Consider the following 25,672-nt stretch of genomic DNA (forward strand, 5'->3'; position numbering starts at 1 on the left):
TATTATCTTTCTTCTGTAAGATAAAAACAGACCTACAGAGATAGGTGAAATAGGTGTCCATTTCTTCTCCCTTGCTGTGAGTGACAGGGGATTTCCTTATCTCATGCACAAGTGTGAGAGAGGCATTCTATGTACTTCACCCCCCCCCCCCCCCCTTTTCTTCTCCAGCTCTACCAGGATTGGATGCTCCACATCCCAGTTTGATTGGGCATGCTGAAGTCATGTGGTGACTTTCCTGGGTTTTGACTGGATGTTAGTGATAATGGGACATAATCCACGAGACCAGCAGAAGTGTAGAGGTGGGCAGGAAGTCTACTGACATCACGACTTCACCCACTGAGCCCTGGACAACAGACCTGCCCACAGAATTCAGAGTATTGCAGGGCTCAAAACAGCTAAAGGGGAGATATTTCTATTTCTATTTGCCTCCTGCATACATGCATATAATTCCTTATAGATCAGCACTATGGAAGTAATTTAGAAATGATGAGTGGGTTTACATTCACTTTAAAAAAGAAAACATACAGAAAATATTATAGATTCCCTTTCAACCTTCTAGGTTCGTAGCCTTCTTCTTTCTTATAGACAACTACCATCTCTGAGGATGTTACCGGGTATCTGTAAAAGTGAACCTTTTAGTAGCTCTCAAGTCTGCACATATAATTTCCTGATATGTTACAATGCACATGTTATTATTGATACCTTTCATCATTTAAAAGCCTAGGCTGAGATGATATCTTCTTCTGCAGGCAGAAGAGAGCATTTTATATGTCTCCCCTCACCCAGTGATCACCTGAACTGCACATTGTAACTTTGTAGCATGTCAGCTTTTAAAAGTGTTTAGTGGGGGGCTTACGTGTGTATTGGATGTGTGAACATAGCTCAGAATGGTGCAGGCATCAGGATTTACATGACTGTGTCATCTCCAAACTAGCATCTCAGTCTAGATAGTAGATAGTGACCTTGGATAATCCCAAAAATTACTCCATATTTATGGGCAGAATAGCAGATGCAGGCATTGTCAGAGGTAGAGCTTTGAATCCTGTGAGAGGTATTAAAGCCGTGACCCAATGAAGTATGGATACCACTAGACCTCTGAAGGTATGCTGTGGTATCTGGCAACAAGCCTTCAGTAGCAGATTCTTAGGGGTTGAGTTACCAAAACTGGAAAGAACAAAATCTAGTGCAGCTGTGCATATGTAGATAATCAGTTTCTATCTTTAGCTTGTTCAATTAAGCTTTGACAAAAAAGACGTGGAAGCTTTTTTGTTTCTATGTAGAGCTGCACCAGATTTTGTACTCTTAAGTTTTAGTAGATCAAAGTCCTGTAAGTTGTGAAGTGGATCAGACTTGTTTTTCCAGCATATCCCACAAATGCTCAATTGAATTGAGATATGGAGAATTTGAAGGCCAAGACAACACCTTAGATTGGTTGTTGTGTTCATCAAACCCCTGTCGATCCATTTTTGCATTGTGGCAGGCTGCTTTATTCTACTAAAATAGGCCATCGGGGAATGCCGTTTCCATGAAGGGGTAAACTTGGCCAGCAACAATGTTTAAGTAGGTGGTATGTGTCAAAGTTACATCCACACGAATGGCAGGACTTGGCCAGCAACAATGTTTAGGTAGGTGGTATGTGTCAAAGTTATATCCACACGAATGGCAGGACCCCTTTCCCAGCAGAACACTGCCCAAAGCATCACGCTTGCCTTATTCGCATACTGCATCATGGTGCCAACTCTTCCCCTGGTAAGCAATGCACACGCACCCAGTCACATGATGTAAAAGAAAATGTAATTCATAAGACCAGGCCACCTACTTCCATTGTTCAGTTCTGATGCTCATGTGCCCATTGTAGGGGTTTTTGGCTGTGGACATTGGTCAGCATGGGCACCCTGACTGGTCTGTGGCTGCACAACCCCATACACAACAAACTGTAATGCCCATTTTTTTGGGCTTCCAACACATCAACTTCAACATGTCTGCCTAATATATCCCACCCACTTTCAGATGCCATTGTAACTATATAATCAATGTTATCCACCTGACAGCCTGTTGGTGGTCATTGTTATGGCTGATCGCTGTAATTACACATGACTAGCATGCATGCACTTAACGTGACAAAAAGTTTCTGATGCTAGGTCGACTTTATAGTACTCACAATGATAAATTATACCCAAAAATCCAACATGCCTTTACTGCTTCATTGGGATTGGTGGTGGCCTAGGAGACCTGTAGAAGTGAATCTAAGCTCTAATGAACATATTTAAAGCAGTATCCTTTCTTTTTCATTCTCATTCAAGATTCGTGGTGGAAAACTGATGCTTTCGAATACAAGGAAAAGTGATGCAGGAATGTACACTTGTGTTGGAACTAATATGGTTGGAGAAAGAGACAGTGACCCAGCAGAGCTGACAGTGTTTGGTAAGCTATTTTCCCTTTTTCTTTACATTTAGATACATTTTTATTTTTTACTGTTAAAGCACACATAATTACATGCTACTGTTCTAGGCTAATCACTGAAACTCTGTGATATTTGCTGAGAAGTATCTTCAGTGGCAAGCAGAGGTGTCAGAAATGCAATAAACATGGTTGGCAACAACAAACGGGTTGCTCACAGCCTTCTGGATACACACAAATATTTCTATCAGTCACAGTGATGGCAAATTCACTTACTGTAGATCAGTGGTTCTCAACCTCAGTCCTCAAGTACCCCCAACAGGCCAAGTTTTGGGAATTTCTCTTATGCCGCGTACATACGAGCGGACTTTCTGACAGAAAAAAGTCTGACAGAAGCTTCTCATCGTATATTCCGATCATGTGTATGCCTCATCAAACTTTTTTTTCCAAAAATTCTGACAGACCTATAAATAGAACAAGTTCTAAATATTTCCAATGGAACCAATTCCTATTGGGAAAAACGCTCATCTGTATGCTGTTCCGACAGACCAAAAACGACGCATGCTCTGAAGCAAGTACGAGACAGAAGCTATTGGCTACTGGCTGTTGAACTTCCTTTTTATAGTCCCACCGTACGTGTTGTACGTCCCCGTGTTCTTGACAGTCGGACATTGGTGTGATCATGTGTACACATGACAGTTTCAGCAAAATTCCGTGGGAACTGCGTCAGCAAAACCTTCAGAGTTTATTCAGATGGGAAAACCGGTCGTGTGTACAGGGCATTAGATAAAACAGCTGTCCAAAATGACAAGCCATTGACTTTGATTTAAAGCACCTGTGCATGATAAAGGAAAACCTGAAAACATGGCCTTTTGGGGGAACCTGAGGACTGAGGTTGAGAACCAGTGCTGTAGATAACACTGAGAATGAACAGGACTTATTCAGTAAAGCAGCACAAAAAGCAATAATAATAAGTCGATTTTTCTTATCCATATGAAACATTTGCTCCATTTACATACTTGTTTTGTGGTAACACATACATATTAAGTGTGTTATATTACATGTTAATGTGTATGTTGTTATGGCAGCCAGTTGTAATTGAATTGGCTGCCAACACACCCCAACATGCTGTGCCTAAAACCGCACAAGGGCCTTTTTTCTAATATAAGAATGTGGGTTATACCACAGGTGTGTTAAAGTTTATTGTGGTCGCATGTTACGCAGCTCATAATAAATGTACATTTGGCCTTTAAGCATAAACAACAGGAAGCCAGAGGAAATAACTTCCCTATGTGGTGACAACAAAAAATTGTGTATTTCTATAAGTTTTACTCTCCTGATATTGGCTACCAGAACAAATTGAGAGGGTAAATCTCCTTAACAGGGACACAGAGAGTAATAAAAACCGGACAAAGGCTCTAATCTCCACCCACTCTATCCAAAACTAAATTTTTTTTGGGCTTTAGATACACTTTAAATGTAACTCTTAAAGAGTACCTGTGATATATTTTCAATAGGTACACACTCTGATTAATAAAGTTTACACTACCATCGGTTTTGATGTGAATTTGAACGGTCAGTTCAACTGAATACTTCAGTTTTTGATAGAGGTTAGAGAGTTAAATAAGCCAAAAATTAAATTCCTTTTCATCTCTTGGGCACCCATCCCAAAACTCTCATATGGACTGCAACAGTGCTGACATTTATGGTGAGGGTATCTTGTTGTTGAGTATTCAAAGCATGCAGTATACTGTATGAATCCAGTAGCTGGTTTAGTCTACCAGGCCTAAGCTATAACTAAAATATTACTTTTCAGTGGACTCACCATGTAACATTTTTTTTATGTGATATACAAATATGGCTGCCCTTGTATATGTATATGATAATAAAGTACAAAATGAATGCTTTGTTAACAGCAACACACTATAATTAGGTGAAAATTACATATTAATATGTTATTAAATAAGCCAATGTATGTGTTATCTGCATTTGGCTGATTCTCTCAATCTGTTTAACAGTATCTAACAATGCTCAATCAATGCTTCATCCTGGGGACTTTTTGGTTAATTATCCTTGTTATTTTCAGTTAATTATATTAATTTTGTGATATATTTTAGTGCCTTTATAAGTTCTATGATATACTGTAACTACCAATTACCTTTACTATCAATTATTATATGTATTATGTGTATGTTTAGCAAGGCTCGATGTTCAAAGAGCTTTGCCTCTAAAGTCCTTGTTAAAGTACCTAGATAATAAACAACATATATAACCCCATGACATGCAGGGCTGAAGAAGTGTCAGTGGCATTCACCATTAAGTAGTGTTACTTCAAACACTAGTCAAAATGTTCTTGACAGACTTAGAAAAATCGATACAGATAAAAGAGCTGGAGAAAAATGAAGTAATCCTTCAGACAACAGAAAGATGGTATACATTATTCCAAGACTCTATTTTTCCCTGTCTCTGGGTATATTGCTAGAAACATATGGACAATCCTTCCACAGCCAGTTCTTAAAATTTCATACGTATCAGATATTCAATTGGTTCAGTATAGTTAGTATAGTTTTGCTGTATAGCACACATGGCTGGAGTTATAAAATTCATACTAGAGTTATAAAATAATTATGCATTTAAACTTTCCAACTAGTCAACAACTACAGATTGCCAAAATTATTGTTTGTTATCCACATATTTTGTCCTACTTTGTGGAAGTAATTTACACCATAATGTTGCAGCCAGACATAATTCACAGCCTAGTGGTCATGATTTACTGATTTAGACTTTGAGTCCTGTTCCGAGCCACTTATGCTCTTACTCTTCATTGGAAGACCTCCCTTGGAGAAGATGGACAGAAGACTACATCAAGGAAAACAATGCTGTACTGGCTGTGATAACACCATCATAGTAATCGCTCCCTGGTATTTTTATGCATGTAAATGTTTGACCCCAAAGGTCCACTGAAGTCTATTAATAATGGTAACTTGGCTGATATTTTTGATACAAGTCTGCTAATGAGAGTATCAGTTTTAGCTTATATCACAACACCTTATTTGCTTAACAGGAAATGCAGTTACCAAGGTGTGTATTCTTTGCACAATAGAACATGAATGGCTACTAGTTCAATTATCTCTTATTTATTATCTAGTATTTATTAACCTATTTACCAACATTGTAAAATTTAAAGTAGACCCATACTTAACATCTAAAAGTTGGCTAACAGCGATGCATTAGCATAATTTAATGCAGCGGCCACCAACCAGTGATCTGTGGACCACTGATGGTCCACAAGAACATTTTGGTGGTCCCCAGGGGTTTGCCACAAATCAACATTGTGGCAGATGTATACTGCCCAATGTTGTTTCCAGTGATGTTCTCAATGAGCGCTGACAGTTAATACTGTTTGTGTGCATTGATACCATGTGTAAGGCAGCAGTGTAATGATGAGGGGGGGCAGAGAGCTGAAGCATTGTGTGCTTAAAGCAGCAATGTGATGCAGAGTGAGGGGTGGCAGAGGGGGGCAAAGACCCGGAACATTGTGTGTATAAGGCAGCAGTTGTGACGCAGAGTGAGGAAGGGGGGCAGAAGGGGGCAGAGAGACAGAGTAGTGTGTGTATAAGGCAGCAGTGGGTATTTAAAATTCATGTTAGTGGTCTGCAGGATTCAAAATTATGAGTTTAGTGGTCCATGAGGTCCAAAAGGTTGGTGAGCACTGTTTTATTGTAACAAAGACATTGCCAGACATTGCTTGTTTGACATGTAACTCCTAAGTGGAAGCAGCAGAGTAAACCTTCACAGGTTATAGTGCCTAGGCACAACCTGTTCTTTTAAGTTTACAGTAACCCTCTGAGGACTTTGAAATCACCAGAGACATGTACTACCCACTCCTGTTTCTCATTTCTGGTTTACACTGGTGGTGTCTTCAGGGTCTATGAACAGGCAGAATTGCATTCATGCATAACCAATATAGGACAACAGGGCTCCCAGAGGAAGCACACAGCCACAAAAACGTCACCAGCTGTCCATAAAACATTTCTGTACAGTATTTCGGATGAGTTCACACTTGCTTTAACACGTTTCTATTTTTATTGAAAGTGTATGAAAGGGCACATTGTAATGCACATTGAATTACATTAATCCACAAAAACACAGTTTAATATGCCCTTCAAAGTACACAAGTACACATTTTACAGTGCACATTGACATGTTCTCATGCATTTTTAAAATTGAGTGATTTCCTTCTTAGCGCACTGACAGAGGGGAGGCTGTTTGGGTGATGCGACTACTTAAATCTAGCTCCACTTTAACATATTTGGTGGGGCAGGCCAAACCCTATGTGAGCATCATGTTGAACAGTATTAGAGTTTACAAGGTTATTGTTGTTCTCCTCTTCTTCATTTGACAGTGTTCAATGTGACAGTGTTCACTCCTCAGGACTGGCTACTCAGTCCTATACACTGCACCATGTTAGGAGTTTACATGATCACTCATTCCTAAAACACCAGTTATATGTAGATGGCTCTGATGGAGCAAAGGACCGGTGGTGGAGCATGGTAAATGTGATTATCAACCAATGAGTGGGGTTCTTCTTTTAAGAGAAATGGCCTGTTTTGGAATTTAGGACAAAGTGACAAATTATCTTTCACATATATAGTAATTGGCAGCAATTGACATTCTATATACTGTAGATGTTAAAAACATTTCTTCTCTGCTTTCTTTATTTTTGTTAGAACGACCAACGTTTGTCAGAAAGCCAGTTAACCAAGTTGTTTTGGAAGATGAGACTGTAGAGTTTCGGTGTTCAGTCCTCGGTGATCCACAGCCAACTGTCCGGTGGAAAAAGGATGATGCTGATTTGCCAAGGGGAAGGTGAGTTTTCAAGAACAGTTTGTTACATCATTTTAAATTGATTCTTAATATTAAGCACAATGGACAAACTAAAAATGATAGACTATAAGATAAAGTCCACCCTAAACTTAATCCACCCAATAGTATTTCCACATGCATAATACTAGAAAACCCCATAAGAATTAGGTCAGATTCCACCATAATTAGGAGGTTAGTGTTCCCACAGGGGCATCATTATTCTGTCGAGAAATGGAAACAAGATTATCACTGGGCATGCAATATGCCGGCCAAGAGGTGCCAGTATGACAGCTTTGTGAATGTGCAGATGTCTTACCTTTATTCTCAGGGAGAAATATCTGACGATCAGTAGCCAACCTTTGATTGGCCATAGATCTAAGCAGGTAATAGGTCCTTTCATAAACATGAACTCTTGTTCTGCTGACCATTCAAGTTTATGTCATGGAGAATAGGGGAGGGAGGAATACACAATCACTTCTATCATTGTCTTATCAGATGATAATGATCAGAACAGGTTTACTAATTGTATATAATAATTAAATGTTACTTCTAAGGTTGGTGGGTGAGTGGCTTCCTGCCTCGTAAAGCTGAACTCCAGACAAGAATAAGGCACAAATTAATACAGCTCTGCATTCATCAATACATTATTAAAGGGGATGTATAGCCAAAGCTATTTTAGCTATACTTCTCCTGTAGATCACAGGAGTGCACTTGATTCTGCTCTCCTGTGACCAGTTTCAAGCCGACAACTGGCTAAAATTGAACATCAGCTGATGTCGCTCAGGAAAGATCAAGACAATATGATTGGGATTCACCCAGATGCTTGGACCGGCACCTACTTTGCTTTTAAATGTAATATTTAAGTGCAAGTATTGTCAGTACCTAAATACAGCTTGGTATTAGCCTCGTTCAGCACTTGTATAGTAGAGCTTAGACTGTGAGAAAGAGAAGCAGCAAAAGGATCCCCTCAGTTGAACTACAGTGCTCATGTGTTAATAATAAATAGTAGAAGACGAGCCCGTAGTAACAGGTAGATAAGCTCTTTAGTGTGCTGCTTCTCTTTTCACTGTCCAGTCACAAGACCTGAATGGCTTTTTTCACATGGGCCTACTGAAGCATACATCCCTGTGAGGGCTGTGTTTTCCGGCACAGGTTGCACATGTTCTGTGTATCGACATGCAGTCAATCTAATTCATGTCAATTGGAAAGCAATGGTTCCGCAGATATAGCTGTTGCAGGAGTGTGTTCCCGGGGACATGCACTCATACGCACCCACACAGATGTCAAGGTGTGTGCATGCAGCTGCTGCATCCTGATTGACATGAATAGGACTGCCTGCACACAGATGCGCGCAACACCTGTGTTTCCTGCGTGGGCAAACACGGCCCTCACATACTGTAGGTGTGTGGTTTAGCATGCCCATGAGAATGAGACCTAAGTGCATCCCAAACGTGGATGGACAGAAATACAAATCTTTTTTAAGGTAAACCAGCTACTATATTATGTATTTCAGTTATGTATGTAGCTGTTTGCCTGGAGTTCAGCTTTAAAGATGAGATTATTGCTTGATTCATCATACAGGGAAACCATTACCTTAAGTCAATAAGTACCTTTAGCAGTGCTCAAAAAACTCATAAAAATGTGTAAACGCAGCAACAGCCATCAACCATCACACAGCATCATGACCTGATGCATTGTCTGTGTTATTTTTATTGAGCTATAGTACATGACATAGTGCAAGCCTAGTAGGAGTTCTCTTTCCATATAGCGTCTAATGATCGGATTGCTATAAATGTATGCTAAGTGTGGGGTTCAGAAAAATTACATGTCTCAGGGGGCAGCTGCCTGCTGTAATTACAAAGCATGTAAAACACAATCTTTTCTCTTTGCTCACTGAAGAGAATTTCAATTACAAGAGGAAACTTAGGACACCGTAATAACTATTTTAACCTTGCGTAGAGAGGAAACCCGCACCGCCAGCTCTTCATAAGGGCCCCAGAAAACTTGTACATGTTCAGCAGGAATCTATAGGAAGCCTGTGTGTGGGTCTTCTAAAAAAATAAAATTGCAGCCTCCAGTTTTTCTGCAGTACTAGTAGATATTTTAGGAATTCATGACTGCATTGAAGAGCAGGAAGTGCCAGGCTGACCACTCACGAGAAATGTTGGCGGGCGCCCTGCACTGTTGTACTAGGAAATGGAAAAGCCTAAATTAAATTTACTTTTACAGAAGAAATCTTCTGCTGCTTTTTACAGAACGAGGTTAAGGAAAGAGAGTAATTGGAACATTTATCCTTTAGTACAATTATGTAATTTGATTTCATAGTACAAAGACCTGTATACGGCATACATTTTCTTATACAGTGTACTAGCTGCAGTTTTAAATGGATAAATAACATAAAACAACAACAGCAAGCAAACCTTTTAGATGAAATACATTGCAAGGACCCGGGAAACTTTATTGCAGATGCTTGCATGCTTTTGTTCTGTAGATAGTAAAGAAGTACCTGACATGCCCTTTCTGAAACTGACCATTAAATTGAGAAGTCTATTTTTTATGATAATCAAATGATGAGTTTTATTGTTGTATTAATACATCACTTGTGTGGTCAGCATTCCAAACTACTACTGTAAGGAATATCATTAACAGTGAATGAACAGACCTTAATGTCTAACACCCGCTACACACTATTCGTTTTTTTTCTGTTCAACCCGTTGTCAGCTCCAGTCGGAGCCACCATACTAACTAAACTAAGTTAATATAGCGATCTCCCCCGCTGAGCTATTGTGTTCCGACAGGGGGATGCCCCCCACCAGCACACTCCAATCACCACTCTCCGCCATTGGCTGAGAGCGCTAATCGGGAATCGGTCAACTGCTGGTTTTCCAGCACGCTCGTACGACAGAAGCCAGCCAAACATCGAATTGTCAAAGTTTTTTTTTTAACCAGCTCATGTGTACCCAGCTTAAGTGCAGCCTAAATAAAAGACAGACAAAACAGCACAATGGACGTAACTTACAATCAGTAGAATGTGTTCCACATAATGATGCCTCTTCTTTTAGTTGAAATCCTCCTGCATCCTGCTTCTCCCCCACTCTTGGCACTGTAATCTTCCAGTTTGGAAGAGGTCAAAGTATATGTTACCCCCAACATTTCATATTCCTAATATGTGTTTGTTCTGATCTCCTTGCATTGCTTCCTTTGTGTGAAATACCTGCTGACCCTTCCAGTCCACCTGCTTTACTATTTCAAATATACAATGCCAGGTATGGAAGCCCATCCACCCAGTGGTCAGTTTTTTTCTTTGCATACTACTTAGGAGAAAAGCCTGTCTGTACTCCAATGGACAGGGCTAACACATCCCACTGCACAGCTAATCACTGGGAAGATCAGCACACATACTGCTGTCTCTCCGCCTCCTGTTGACATGCCCCTCTGCAGTCTCCACCCCCAGGTCGCTAAGCCCCTTATGCAGCTGGGATCAGAGGTCACGTGATCGCATAAAAAAATGGAAGAAGAGATATTATATATATATATATATATATATATATATATATATATATATATATATATATATATATATATTAACCGGCTGATTTATTAGGTACACTTTGATAGTACCAGGTTGAGCCCCCTTTTGCCTTCAGAACTGCCTTAAAGTGGAAGTAAACTCCCCTATCGTTTTCAGCCAAGGAAGCTGCCATCTTTGCCTCTGTTTAATCTTTAACTTCTATGGTGCTGCACATGTGATTTGTTATGACACCAGCCATTGGATGGTTTGATAGTTTGGCTGAGAGCACAGCCAATGTGCAGTTAGCATTCCCGGCATGCCTTTTTTTTTTAACTGTTTAAATCGATGGGTTTACTTCCACTTTAATCTGCATAGATTCAACAAGGTGTTGGACAATTTCCTCAGAGATTTTGGTCCATATTGGCATGATAGAATCACACAGTTGATGCAGATTTGCTTTCTGTGCATCCATGATGCAAATCTCCTGCTCCACCACATCCCAAAGGTGCTCTATTGGAATGATATCTGGTGACTGTGGAGGTCATTGGAGTACAGTAAACTCATTGTCATGTTCAGGAAACCAGTTTGAGATGATTTGAGCTTTGTGACATGGTGCATTATCCTGCTGGAAGGAGCCATCAGAAGATGGGTACACTGTAGTCATAAAGGAATGGATATGGCCAACAACAATGCTCAGGTAGGCTGTGGCATTTTAATAATGCTCAATTAGTACTAAGGGGCCAAAAGTGGGTCAAGAAAATATACCCGCCACCATTACACCACCGCCAGCCTGAACCATTGATACAAGGCAGGATGGATCCATGCTTTCATGTTGTTTATGCCAAATTCTGACCCTATCATCTGAATGTTGCAACCTCAAGACTCATCAGACCAGGCCACGTTTTTTCCAATCTTCTATTGTCCAATTTTGGTGAGCCTGTGCGAATTGTAGCCTCAGTTTCCTGTTCTTAGCTGACAGGAGTGGCACCCGGTGTGGTTTTCTGCTGCCATAGCCCATCTGCTTCAAGGTTCGAAGTGTTAGGTATTTAAAGATGGTATTCTGCATACCTTGGCTGTAACGAGTGGTTCTTTTAGTTACTGTTGCATTTCTATCATCTCAAATCAGTCTGCCCATTCTCCTCTGGCCTCTGACATCAACATTTTTTTTTATCCACACAACCGCTCACTGGATATTTTTTTAATTTTTGGACCATCCTCTGTAAACCCTAGAGATGGTTGTTTATTCCTCGTTCTGATGCTCAGTAAGAAACTTCAGAAAATTGCCTTCATCACATCTAGATGCCTAAATGCATTGAGTTGCTGCCATGTGGTTGGCTGGTCCGCAATTTGTGTTACCAATCAATTGAACAGGTGTACCTAATAAAGTGGTCGGTGAGTATATATAGTCTGCCAATAGACAGTGTCCTTCACAGCTACCTACTGCCTCACGACAACCTCTACATATGGGAGAAAAGGGAGAAAACCCTTTCTTCCCAGCTGCTCCCTTTCCTATGCCCATCCTCCATTGATAGATCCTGTTTATATTATGGAAGGCTTATATGAATGGAGTGTGAATTGGGTGTAAAGGGCAAGTATAGTGTTGCTATACATAGTATTACTCCCAAAAAGTGAAATTAAAAAGGATTTTTTTTTAATCATTTGAAGTGTAAGTAGAAAATGACTTCCCTAAGCCCCATCTTTACAGTGAAGGTGAAATTAAAATGATGAAATTAAAATGGGCAAACTTAGGAGAACAGGGGGTCTCTAAATGTGAAGGAACGGTACTAAACAGATACAAAATAGGAGAGGGGAACAGATGAACAAAGTAAAGCAGGGGTCTCCAAACTTTCTAAAGAAAGGGCCAATTTACTGTTCTGCAGAATTTAGGGGGGGCGGACTGTGCCAACACCAAATACTTGATGTCGTTGGGAAGAATGGTGCCCCATGTTTGTTGTGAGTGGAAGGAATAGTGCCCCATTGTTGATGTAAATGGAAGGAATAGTGCCCCGTTGATGGAGTCTTTGGAAGGAATAATGCCTCAAGGGCCAGATAATTGCAAACAAACAGCCACATCCGGCCCCATGGCTGCAGTTTGGAGACCACTGTACTAAAGGAACAGAATAAACAGTCTACGGTGGTAGCACACCACCTACAATAAAACATACAAGACATTGCTCCCCTTCGCTTAATTCCAGTGGTGGCCCATCCATTAGGGGTGCATGGGCGATACCCACCTATCCATGTATCTGGCCCCCTAATCTACATGAAGGGCGCCAGCGCATGGATTTTAATAGGGGGGTGTTTTGTTTTTTTAAGCAAGTGATTAGAGACAGAGGCGCTAATAGGGTTCAAACAAGGGTGGGCTCAGGGTGCAGAAAGGAATATTTACTATTCTCACACTGATCCTCCTCCCAACCAATCAGGAAGTGGGCCCTGAGACCTGTCACCTGATTGGCTGAAAGAACAGGCAATCCTATTGGATGCCTAGGAGGAGGAGGGAGGGCACGCACGCCAGAAGCCGCCATGATGCAAAGGAGGATGAGACACCCGCTGCCCGTAGGAGTTCTGCCCATCTGGGGCTGGATGACCAACCATGAGACCCCCGGGGGTGGTTTGTGGGTGACTCAACCAAGAGGGAGCGTGGGGGGGTGTTTTTTTGCCCCCCCCCCCACACACTGCTTAATTCCTAAATACTTTACATTGCAAGTGGTTTCTGTGGCAGATTTTTATTATTTATTTAAACATAATTTAAAGCTAAAGTTCTCATTTAGCATCATCATCATCATTATCATCATCATCATCATCTATTTTATCATTTGCTGTTAACAATGATTTCTACATATATATATATATATATATATATATATATATATATATATATATATATATATATATATATATATATATATATATATATATAATATAAGTGCAGTTGCTGAGGTAGAGTAGTAGAGTACCTTGACTGGTTAAATACATATATAGTTAATCAGTGCAGTCGCCGGAGGTACAGTTCCTTGACCGATTCTTGAACTGAGTCTCCTGTGACAAACTGTTAAAACATATTAAGATCTTTACCATCAATGAGACATCACCAAGCAGTAACACACAGTAAAAATGGTGCAGGATTAGATTTATATAGATGAACTCTGGGCTGGAGCTTAGCCACTTCAGCCTCGGAAGATTTGGCTGCTCAATGACCAGGCCATTTTTTGCGATACGGCACTGCGTTGATTTAACTGACAATTGCATGGTCGTGCGACACTATACCCAAACAAAATGAATATCCTTTTTTTCCTACAAATAGAGCTTTCTTTTGGTGGTATTTGATCACCTCTGCGTTTTATGTTTTTTACTATTGATATATATATATATATATATATATATATATATATATATATATATATATATATATATATATATATATATATATATATATATATATATATATATATATATTGATAGATGAGGAGGGTGATTGCCTATACCTTTAGACATCTTTAGGAATCCTGAGATACTGTAGTATACAATTTTCCATATTGCTTGGTATCTCTAAAACTAGAACATCTAATTCATTAGGCACAAAAGGCATGTGCCTATAGTTGGCAGCAGAAAGGGAATGTCTTTTTCCCCTTATATTTATCAGAAGCATGTTTACATCATTAGCTGAACTAGCCATCTCCATTAACCTTATTTTCACATTGTCTAAATATTCTAAGACAGATTGGGAGCAGAAAAATAAGTAAATATTCTTTGTTGATCCTAGCAGGAGGTGGAGAATTGGTTTGCGGGCCAAAGATTGTAGTTATCATTAGTAGTTCACTGATGTTGATTGTTGTCTAGAATTGTCCTTTAAGTAGATTTTCCAAGCAGAAGTAAGTTGTCCAGCAACAGCAAGTGTGTCCAGAAAAACAAATCACTTCCAGAAATATCACATGGCACATCTACAATGTACAGAAAACCATAGTGCACATTGCATTCAGCAACTCCTTGAATGGTTTGCTGTGTTTGCACGAACAGATGATTATAGCATTTCTCTTTTTTTTCTGAGCTAGCCATCTCCTTTAACCTTATTCCCACATTGTCTAAATATTCTAAGCCAGATTGGAACCAGAAAAATAAGGAAATATTCTTTGTTGTAATAGTGTTGATCCCGGCAGGAGGTGGCGAATTGGTTTGGGGCCAAAGGTTTTGTAGCTAAAAGCTCCAGGAACATAAATCTGGGCCTTACTGACCAACAAGAAGATGTTAGAATATATAACACAGTGCAGGATCATCTTCATAGGAGATTTGAGTTACTCACCATTCCCCAAGACCTCGCTAGAAGATTGGAGATGTCACTCTTGCCTAAGCATCTCATCTTGGGCAAAAGCATGGATAACATAGGTACTACTTTTTTCCCTACTAGTGTCTTTTGACATTTCTTGCAGCAAATTGAGATGTGGGAAAAGAGTCTTCAGTGAACAAGCAGACCTTGCTATTTAGGTGCAAGGTTCACGTCGAGGCTTCTTTATACTTATGAACTAGTGTATATGTTTAGATCTGCTTGGAGACTTGAGTACAGTATGAGAATTATTGGACAGCATTAGTAATTCACTGACTGATGTTGTGTGTTGCCTAGAATCGCTCTTTAAGTAGTTTTTCCAAGCAGAAGTAAGTTGTTCAAGAACAGCAAGAACACGTGTGTCCAGAAAAACAAAGCACTTCCAGAAATAGCACATGGCGCATCTACAATGTACAGAAAACCATAGTGCACATTGCATTCAGCAACTTCTCAAATGGTTTGCTGTGTTTGCACGAACAGATGGTTATGGCATTTCACTTTTTTTTTATTTTTTTTATTTTAGTCTTTTTTTTTCCTTCAGACGGTTCTTTCACTGACTTTGTCACAGCTGGTAACCAATCAATCTCAATTCACGGTACAGTGATGATAGCACACGTTGTCCAGGGGCCAAATCTGATTGGGTTGAATTTTTCATCAGCGTTTCATATCCGAAACAGAGAGAGAGGAAAAGTGTGTACGTTGTAATGACTGCCAGCATACTATTGTAGAAGTGTCATTAATCACATGCTGCAACAATGAGAGCATTCATACAATGCAATGATTACCAGATTTCTCAATCAAAATAAGCCTATGTGTGTTACTGTGCCCTTACTACTACTGTTTTGTCATTTCTTCTGCTTCCAATTAAATGCAAACCTTCAGCTTTTCACGCCACTTACATATCTAGTTATTCAACCTTCTTTGGCTCCAGCAGATTGGCAAAATATGGCATCTCTGAAAGGTTTAACAAGCACCTTTGAACAGAAGGCCGAGTACGTTAAACCATTAAACAAAAGAACTATTGAAATCCTTTCAGATAACACAGTCTACAGTTTTCAGGCTATTAAAGAAGCTGAGGAGAGGCCAGAAATGCTCTAATAACACTTACAATACAGAGAGAGCGATTGTTTGTAGGCCTACATACCTGTGTGTGATTTATCATGCTTTATGTCTGCTATTCAGCTTATTGTATAATGGGAATTCTATTTATATTAGACATGGGACTGCTTCTTAATGACGAGTTCACCCTAATAATATTTTCAGCTGGCAATAATTTTGCTGTGCGTATGTCCCATTCTCTTACATTTAAAGGAACAGTCCTCCCAAAACTCATATTTTTTATTTTTTTTTGGTAGATGCTGGAGAACTGTAACCCAGCTAAAATCTGGAAATTATGTATTAATTCAGAAACACATTGTATTAACAGCCTTTACTTTCATATATTTGTAGTTACAATTCCTAGTGTGTCCCATGTTTACCAGCATTTGCCTGCACTTTTGGATCCACTCTTATCCAGGGTTTTTTTTTTTTTTTTCAGAGAATAGGTGCAGGAACTCCCCCTGTCTGAGTCACCCCTTGTCTCTGCCCCCTACCCACCTCTGACCACCGTCCCTTGATTCCACCCCCTACCTACAGAGAATACAGGATCAAGTATCATTTTGTGGTGCTAAATCATTTGTATGGAATATGTTAATGATAAAAAGAATAGCAGTAAAATAGATCCCCCGAAAGCAGCAACAATAGAATCCCAGCAATAGATCCCCACACAACAATAGACTCCCCCAGCAACAATGAACTCCAGCCCAACAACAATAGATTCCCTGCAGCAACAGTGAACTACCCACAACAAAATATCACACCAAGTAACAAAATATCCACCCAAGCAACATTACATCCTCCCTCCCCCCAGCAGCAGCAACAGATCTCCCAGCAGCCAGCATCAATAGATCCTCAAGCAGCCAGTAAAAATAGACCTGTCCCTCAACAGTAGATTCCTTCCAGCAACATAAGACCCCCGCGCCCCCCCCCCCCAGCAACAATATATTCCCCATCAGCAGCAATAGACCCTCACACAAAATCAGATCTTCACCAGTGACAATAGATCCCCCAGCAGCCAACATCAATAGACCCTCCAGCACCGGCTAACCCCATGCTATTACATACATTCAGTGCTGGAGGTGCCGGAACTGCTTTCCCCCATGTTCCTGCTGAAAAAAAACCCTGCTCTTATCTAATAGACACACCCCCTTTCTTCCTCCACACTTCAAGTCTTTGTGGGAATGGCTTTGATAAGGGGGAGGGAGGTTATGTTGATTTCTTATCTTGATTGCTCACGCAGATACTGCTGGTCCGTATGGCAGGCCATACATTATACACATTTTTATTACCACATGCCAACCAGTGCACAACTATATATGTTGGCACAATGGCATGGCTGGGCAAATGGGCGTACAGGTACATCCCCTTTAAGAAGCAGCAACCCGTGACCGCGGGTCCTGCAGCCTCGTTGTTTGCAGTGTGCCCGCTATCGTGTCACGGAGCAGAAGACTGCGGAGATGCCTTTGTAAACAAAGCATTTCCCTGTTCTGCTTTGTGACATGACAGAGATCTACTGCTCCCTGTCATCGGGGGCAGTGATCACTGTCATGTGAGTAGTAGCCCACCCGCTCCACAGTTAGAATCACTCCCTAGGACACACTTAATCCCCTTATTGCCCCCTGGTGTTTAACTCCTTCCCTGCCAGTGTCATATACACAGCAATCAGTACATTTTTATAGCACCGATCGCTGCATAAATTACAATGGTCCCAAAATAGTGTCAAAAGTGTCCGTTGTGTCCGCCATAATGGTGCAGACACTATAACTTTTGTGCAAACCAATCAATATACGCTTATTGTGGGGTTTTTTTTCCCAAAAATATGTAGAAGAATACATATCGGCCTAAACTGAGGAAAAAAATAGTTTTTTATATATATTTTTGGGGGGTATTTATTATAGCAAAAGGTAAAAAATAATTGCTTTTTTCAAAATTGTCGCTCTTTTTTTGTTTATAGCACAAAAAATAAAAACCACAGAGGGGATCAAATACCACCAAAAGAAAGCTCTATTTGTGGGGAAAAAAGAATGTCAATTTTGTTTGGATACAATGTCTCACGACCGCGCAATTGTCAGTTAAAGCAATGCAGTGCCAAATCACAAAAAGTGCTCTTGTCAGGAAGGGGGCAAATTCTTCTGGGGCTGAAGTGGTTAATTCAACCAGTGGATTGAACAACAAAAAGTGCCAATTCCCCCATCCACACATTCAACAGGAATGGGGAATCACTCTCGCAGCACTATTTTGTTCTGCTGATGGGGAGCTGGTGGAATACAATTTTCAGTGTTGCTAGTTATAGCAAAAAAAACTGACAGGCTGGTTATACAGAAGTCGATAAAGAGATTTACTTCTGTACAACCGGCCTTCCCATAGATGGATCAAAATCTGGCCAGGCTGTGCTGAACTGGCTCAGTTTCCATCAGCTTTACCCTCCGGATCCAGCAATTAGCTTCCTTACACAGATTCACACAGGAAAACTCTAGTTTGAGTCTTTTCGAGATTTTTATCTACACTGAAACCATGATAAAGGCTGAGATTTTTCTGAGCCCCCAAAACACATGGCTGTTTTTTAGTATGAACTAATAAATTTATTTGGACTAATTTATCCTTTGGTCTGGCGCTCCTTTTACCAGTGCATGTAACACACCTACACCAGCATAGACACTGAAGTGTGTAGACAAGACAATAAAAGTAGCACATTTATTTTAAGGCATTTAAATGTTGATTTAGAAAACAAATTCATAACATATGATGGTGTATAGGACCATAAGACCCCTTTCATACTGAGCCGGTCGGAAACTGCCCATAAAACATTGGGCTTTTTGCGATGCAAACAATTTCAAATGTTTTTGTTGTTTCAACTAGACATTAGTGTAGTTATATTCCCTGTGCTTATTTGCCTTACCTTGCAATGGGCTCACATTTTGTGGCAGCTGTTTGAAGTGTCATGGTTGATCGATTTCCCAATGTCAATTTATTCATTACCTAGCTTGTCCCTAAGGGACAGACAACTTCTTGTTCCGGGTCATGCAGCATCCAATCCTTGCCTAGCCATTTTCTCTGTGTTGCATCATGAATATGGGAGTAATAATATGATCTCTCTGTTACTTGTTCTGTCTGTTTCAGAACTAATTACTATGTAGCTCTCACCTGAAGAGCACTAGACTGAGAGATCCAGGGATTGTGGGATATATAGTTTCTTCACAGGAAATGTCAGTTCTCAGACTACAGAGGTCATAAATGAACCCATGCAGTGCCTTGCTGCCTGTCTCATGTTTGGACACAAACAGAAAGTTTTGACACAGTAATGTGAAAGTTTACTTTAAATCAAGCTGTGCCTACAGGGAAAAACATGGGGAAATGAACATGCTTTTTAGAGATGTACTACCATAAATTTTAGTGATTTTTCACTTTGCTGTGTCCTTCTGCCCCACCCGCCTTTTCAGATTTTGCTGCTTGCCATGCCTAGTCTGTGCACAGCAAGTTACGTTATTGGGTTTATTTCATAAACAACAGAAGAAGAAAATTGCTAAGTGCAAAATGTAGCAATCCACCGATGACCAAACAGAATCCAATTTAGTGAGTGTAGACCAGTATGGCCTTGTATGAAAGCTGCTATAAGCTGTCAGCTTTATAAGCCCTGCAAGAAGCATTCCCATTAGTGCAGGTATTGCTTGTTTTCAGCAAGAAAACTCTGTATGCTCTGTAATAGAGGCTTCTTGCACAATACTGTACTTTGGATGAATTTATTTAAATATCAGCACAAAACAGGAGCACCAGGGCCTCTGGTATGTTTGCCCAAAAATGCATCATGGACTAGACTGTGTGAAGGTGATTTACTAGTAAAGTAGAGACTGTTCACCAAACACCTTTGATTCAGCAAATCTTTAGTTCTCTTAGTAAATAAAGTTAAATTTCAATACCCAATCATGGAACATTAAACAAAACGTATGCTTGCTAATGATTAGATAATTGAAGTGAACACGGTTGACCTTAATTACTAAACTAAGGCAACATTCCTTTTCCTAAGTGAACCGTATCTGCTCCTTTAGTAAATCAGCCCACAGAGTCTAGCGCAAAACATGTCAGCTAATTTGCAACCATGAATAAAGCTAAGTACATGCATACCCCACTTTTAAGTACACAATGCAATTTATTTACTAAAGCTGGAAAGTACAAAATCAGGCTCACTTCTGCATAGAAACCAATGAGCTTCTAACCCCAGCTTGTTCAATTAAGCTTTGGAAATAAAACCTGGAAGCTAGAACCTAGAGGCAATTCAGTTCGCATTGTGCGCTAGACAAGTATTTCATGCATTGGTTTCTATGCAGAAGTGAGCCTGATTTTACACTTTCCACCTTTAGTAAATAAACCCCATTGTGTACTTAAATGTGGGGTATGCCTGTATTCACTAGTAAAACTTCTTTTGACATTTTCTGTTGCATTGCTTTAACTGACAATTACACATTCATGCAACGTTGTACCCAAAAAAATGATGTCCTTTTTTTCCCCACAAATAGAGATTTCTTTTGGTGGTATTTGATTACCTCTTTATTGCCTTTTTATTTTTTGCGCTATAAACAAAAAAGGCCGAGCAATTTTTATTTTTATTTTTTTTACTTTCTGCTACAAAACATATCCAATAAAAAAATGTAAAAAAATCAAATTTCTTCATCAATTTAGGCCAATATGTATTCTGCTACATGTTTTTGTAAAAAAAAAAATCCAATAAGCGTATATAGATTGGTTTGCGCAAAAGTTGTTGTGTCTACAAACTATGGGATATTTTCATGGCATTTGCAACATTGCGGTAGACAAATCGGACACCAAGTGACACTTTCTGGGGACCGGTGACACCAATACAGTGACCAGTGCTAAAAAAATGCACTCTCACTGTACTAATGATGATGACAGGGCAGGGGTTAACATTAGGGGTGATTAAAGGGTTAGGTGTGCTTCTAGGGAGTGATTTGTAACTGTGTGGGGGGTGGCTTATCTGGAGAAAAGCTTAGCAGAAACACCATTATCCATTATCCTCTCTGGCAGAACGGCGGTCTGTCCTGTTTATATAGTCAGATTGCTGTTCTGCCTTTCCTATCAACGATTGGTGGGACCCGCTGACTGGCTCCGACTGTGTCCAATCACAGCGGGAGAGGGTTGCCGTGAGCACGCACACTCCAGACCTGGAAGAAGAGACAATGTACAGGTACATTGTTTTGTGTAGCCGGGCCGCCCTGCAGCAGTAAATGGGCAGTCCGGAAGCAGTTAACAATAATAAACATGTTATACTTACCTGCTATGTGCAGAAATGTGTGAATATTCTCTTCAATTACCCAATTATGTACATAGCAAATTCCTCTTAACCTTGATTACCTAATTATGACTGAGTAATTGAAGTGAACGTTTACATACATTTTTTCAATATGTATTCTTGGCCTCACTATGTTTGTTTCATTACTGGGATTGTTATAAGCATAGAACATCAACTTCTTTAATAAATCACCTTTTATACATCACATAATGGCTGATTTACTAAAGGCATTGAGAATGGTCACTGTTTTTTTAATTGAAGTGGATTTTCACTCTTTGTTTGGGTGAACATTCTTAATGTCTTTAGTACATTAACCATATAGTCTTTTTCATTTTTAAATATATTCGTCAGTGTATAACCAATGGCACTATCACAAATTATGGCAGCAATATAGTGTAATGCAGAAAATAAACCTAGTTTTGTTTTTCACCTCTTCTACGTCTTTCCCCATCTCTCTGGAATCTATGAGTTTTCTTTTTTCCTTTCTATAAATAAAAAGAAGCCCAGTAAAATGTAATATTTAATGGGGTCTTGTGGAACTCAATTATGTTTTTCCTCCACAGGCCGGTTCTCCAGATAAAGATAGCTATTTGTTTTGCCTTTTCTTATTAGATGCCATATTTTATGTAGGTGGTCACTGCTCTTATTTTCCTAGATAGAGTTTCAGTTGAAGGATAGGGCAGCTCTTTGCAATTTTTGTATCATCTACTTCACATTTGAAATCCTCAGTGAGTTCTTCTACAGCGTTCCTCTGGCCTCTTCCCTGCTCTTATTCATCGACTTGATGCTTACATTGAGTTATCTACATTGATTCCCCAATCTCTTACTGGGGCCATAGTAAATAAATGAGATCCCTCGAGTTTCCGTATGTGCGGTTTTTCTCCTTGGTGTGTGCATTACTGTATATCTGTCTTGTGACATTGAAATACATTTCTTTGCTGAGTTCTCTGTTAGTTACTGACATTCTTACGACCCCCCCCCCCCCCCCTATCTACCTGGGCAACATTTATTCAACCAAAGCCTCAAATTAGTCCCAACGTTGATACTGCTTCTCATTACATTTAAAGAGCAATTTCAGCTTTCAGAATGTTTTTAAGCAATAAATACAATATAAATAAATATAAATCATGTCTTTGCCTCCTCCTGTGTCTAAGAAACACTTACTGCCCGTTGAAACTCTATTTTTACTTATTGAACTTCTGACCAATGGCTATTCTCTGTGGTCACTAAACTATATGAGCATGAATCTCTCTCTGTTTTCATGTATTTCATGGCATATTTCTGAGTCTGTGCACACTTAATGGTTACTAAAAGAATACTAAGAAAATTTCAGATTTGCAATTTCCAAGCAAGTCAGAGGCTGCAGTGCAAAGGGCTTCTATGTGACTGCTATGAGATCTAGAAGCACTGGGGCCCAGTCATCTCTAGGCAGGCATGTACTGGCCATCGGGACTACCGGGAGTTTCCCGGTGGGCCGATGGCTCAGTGGGCCACTCTGATGTAAGAGGACTGCTGATGGGACACTCTGATTTAAGGGGGCTGCTGATGGGACACTCTGATGTAAGGGGGCTGGTGATGGGACACTCTGATGTAAGGGGGCTGGTGATGGGACACTCTGATGTAAGGGGGCTGGTGATGGGCCACTCTGATGTAAGAGGACTGCTGATGGGACACTCTGATTTAAGGGGGCTGCTGATGGGACACTCTGATGTAAGGGGGTGCTGATGGGACACTCTGATGTAAGGGGGCTGGTGATGGGACACTCTGATGTAAGGGGTGCTGATGAGACACTCTGTTGTAAGGGGGGCTGGTGATGGGACACTCTGATGTAAGGGGGCTGCTGATGGGACACTCTGATGTAAGGGGGCTGCTGATGGGACACTCTGATGTAAGGGGGCTGCTGATGGGTCACTCTGTTGTAAGGGGGCTGGTGATGGGACAATCTGATGTAAGGGAGTGCTGATGGGACACTCAAAATGTAAGTGGGCCGGTCTGGATGAAGTGCAGGGCCAAATTTCTGTCCCAGTCCAGCCCTGTATCTAGGTGTAACATTTACTGGTTCATGTCTTGTCCTGTGAAAATAGTGAAGCTTCCACATGGTTTCACCTATAGCCACCACCTTTTGCCTAAGGCAAAGAGGCCTACCAATACTAAAAAAAAACTAGGACTTGAGATATGATATGCTATGTTTGCAGGACTGGGATGCTACCCAGTGACCCAGAAGAGAGTTCATGGTCCATGTCAGATGGCTTTGAGATTAAGTGGTGTGGTTCAAGGTGTGTCTAGTTACACAAGTCTTTGCAGTTCTCAGATGACACCATATGTGTGGGATGGTGTACCGAAAAAATGCTGCTTAGTGGACACAATGTGAACAGGGATGATGAGGCAGTTCTAAAAATTCTGATATTAGAAACCAGTAGATGATAGACCTACCTGCACCTAACTGAATCCTTCCATCTGAAATCTCACCTAAGCGAAGTTTACTTTACAACAACTAAATAATGTTAATATCGCTCCATGTTCCATTAAGTGAGGTGAGACTAATGAGATCCTGGTCTCTAAGAGGACATAAAGATTTTATCTGATGACAATGGTGATTAACTAGATTGGAAAGCCACAAAAGCATAACGGTTACTGTGTCAGGACCAGCGCAGAACATGTCACATATTGAAAACTGATCACATTAATTTGTCATATTGCCACACCGCACAGAGAAAAGTGATAATATTAATAATACACTAATACCAAAAGCACATTGCAGGACCAATTTTATGGCCTCAAAGTTTTTAACTAATGCATGGTGTAATAAAAATGTCATGAAGATTTATGTGTGTGTGAAATTATTAAAGCCTAAAATAAATGGTGCTGAGTACCTATGTGATAAATCTATACATTTTAGGTAAAGACTTGCTTTTTTTTTTTTGATTCATATGCTACATCATGTCATCCATTATTATCTTGTGATATTTAGATACGACATCAAGGATGATTACACCTTGCGGATTAAGAAGGCGGCCAGCATCGATGAAGGCACATACACATGCATTTCTGAAAACCGAGTTGGTAAAATAGAAGCTGCCGCTATGCTCACAGTAAGAGGTAAGTGTTAATCTTGTACTTTATGCCTTTTTTATTGGGTGATGGTCATGCCATAGACTTTCACAAAATTAAAAGTCTTGTGCATAAAATATAATTTAATTTCACTGTTTCCTCAGGAGAGGAAGTTAAGGAACTCTCCCCAATGGGACACAGACTAACATAATAGTAACCATTCCCTACTCTTCAAAACTGAAAACAAAGATTTGGCTTGAAAGACACTTTAACACAGTTGGTGTTTTTGATCATGTTAATTTGTATTTGCTGAATTTAAAGTGACTTTCATAAGGAAATAAATTAAGAAAAAAACTTTAAAAAAAAGTCACAAGGCAAAACAATACTTAACAGCTCAATGTGTGATGCCTCAGATCTTGGTTGTCTTAAAGAGCTCTATTGGATGAAGCAGCTTTAACATCCAACACACTTCTGGGTTTGTTGGATGCTTGCATCCCTTGCTCCATTTTGTTGTTCCACCATTGTCTGCTACATTACTGTTTTACGGGAAAGCTGTAGTGGCATGGAAGCTGGTGAAGTGAGAGAGAGCACATAACACAAACAGTAACAGTAATCTGCAACTTCTGGAAATGCATTAGATGTTGAAGTTTCTTCATCCACCATAGCTCATCAAAAGGGTGCAGACCGGTGGCACCAACTCCTGAACTGGTATGTTTTATACTTCTTCTTACAACTCTATGGTAAGTAAGGGAAAGATGTTTCTGTCACATCAAGACATAGAGAATGGAAAGGTTTTATACCACTATCATTATTCTTTTGCTAGGCATCTTGTTTTCACCAAGACAGGAAATGAAGCAGGCCTCCCTACTGGTAACACAAACAGCATTACAAAGTCTATAAAGAAATATAACCCTTTCACAGACAAAACAGAAGTTGCAACTTTTGAACCTGCATAACCCTGTATTTTTCTACCTGTTAAAGGATATACTGTGGCCCTCAAATCTATTTGGGTACATCCTTTCCTTTGCTATTACACATTCTGGCACAGCAACCATTAGTTTAAAGCTGAACTCTAGGGAAGCAGCAAAATACATACATATGAAATACATAAAAGGGAGCT

At 40.0% G+C, this 25,672-nt stretch overlaps 1 protein-coding gene across 20 annotated transcripts in view; it reads left to right on the forward strand.

The window, feature by feature from the left end:
- The window catches only part of ROBO2 (roundabout guidance receptor 2), a 1,315,320-nt gene that overhangs the window by 1,132,724 nt on the left and 156,924 nt on the right, over window positions 1-25,672 (forward strand). For all 20 annotated transcript variants that reach the window (XM_077480077.1, XM_077480086.1, XM_077480092.1 and 17 more), the window contains exons 4-6: window positions 2,304-2,424; window positions 7,131-7,269; window positions 24,473-24,600. In XM_077480077.1, coding sequence (XP_077336203.1) covers window positions 2,304-2,424; window positions 7,131-7,269; window positions 24,473-24,600 — 388 coding nt within the window. The remainder of the gene's footprint in view (window positions 1-2,303; window positions 2,425-7,130; window positions 7,270-24,472; window positions 24,601-25,672) is intronic.

The sequence above is a fragment of the Lithobates pipiens genome, unplaced genomic scaffold, assembly GCF_037356315.1.
Source record: "Lithobates pipiens isolate NorthernLeopardFrog02 unplaced genomic scaffold, aLitPip1_a1.2 Scaffold_16, whole genome shotgun sequence".
In the NCBI taxonomy this organism is placed as follows: domain Eukaryota; kingdom Metazoa; phylum Chordata; class Amphibia; order Anura; family Ranidae; genus Lithobates; species Lithobates pipiens.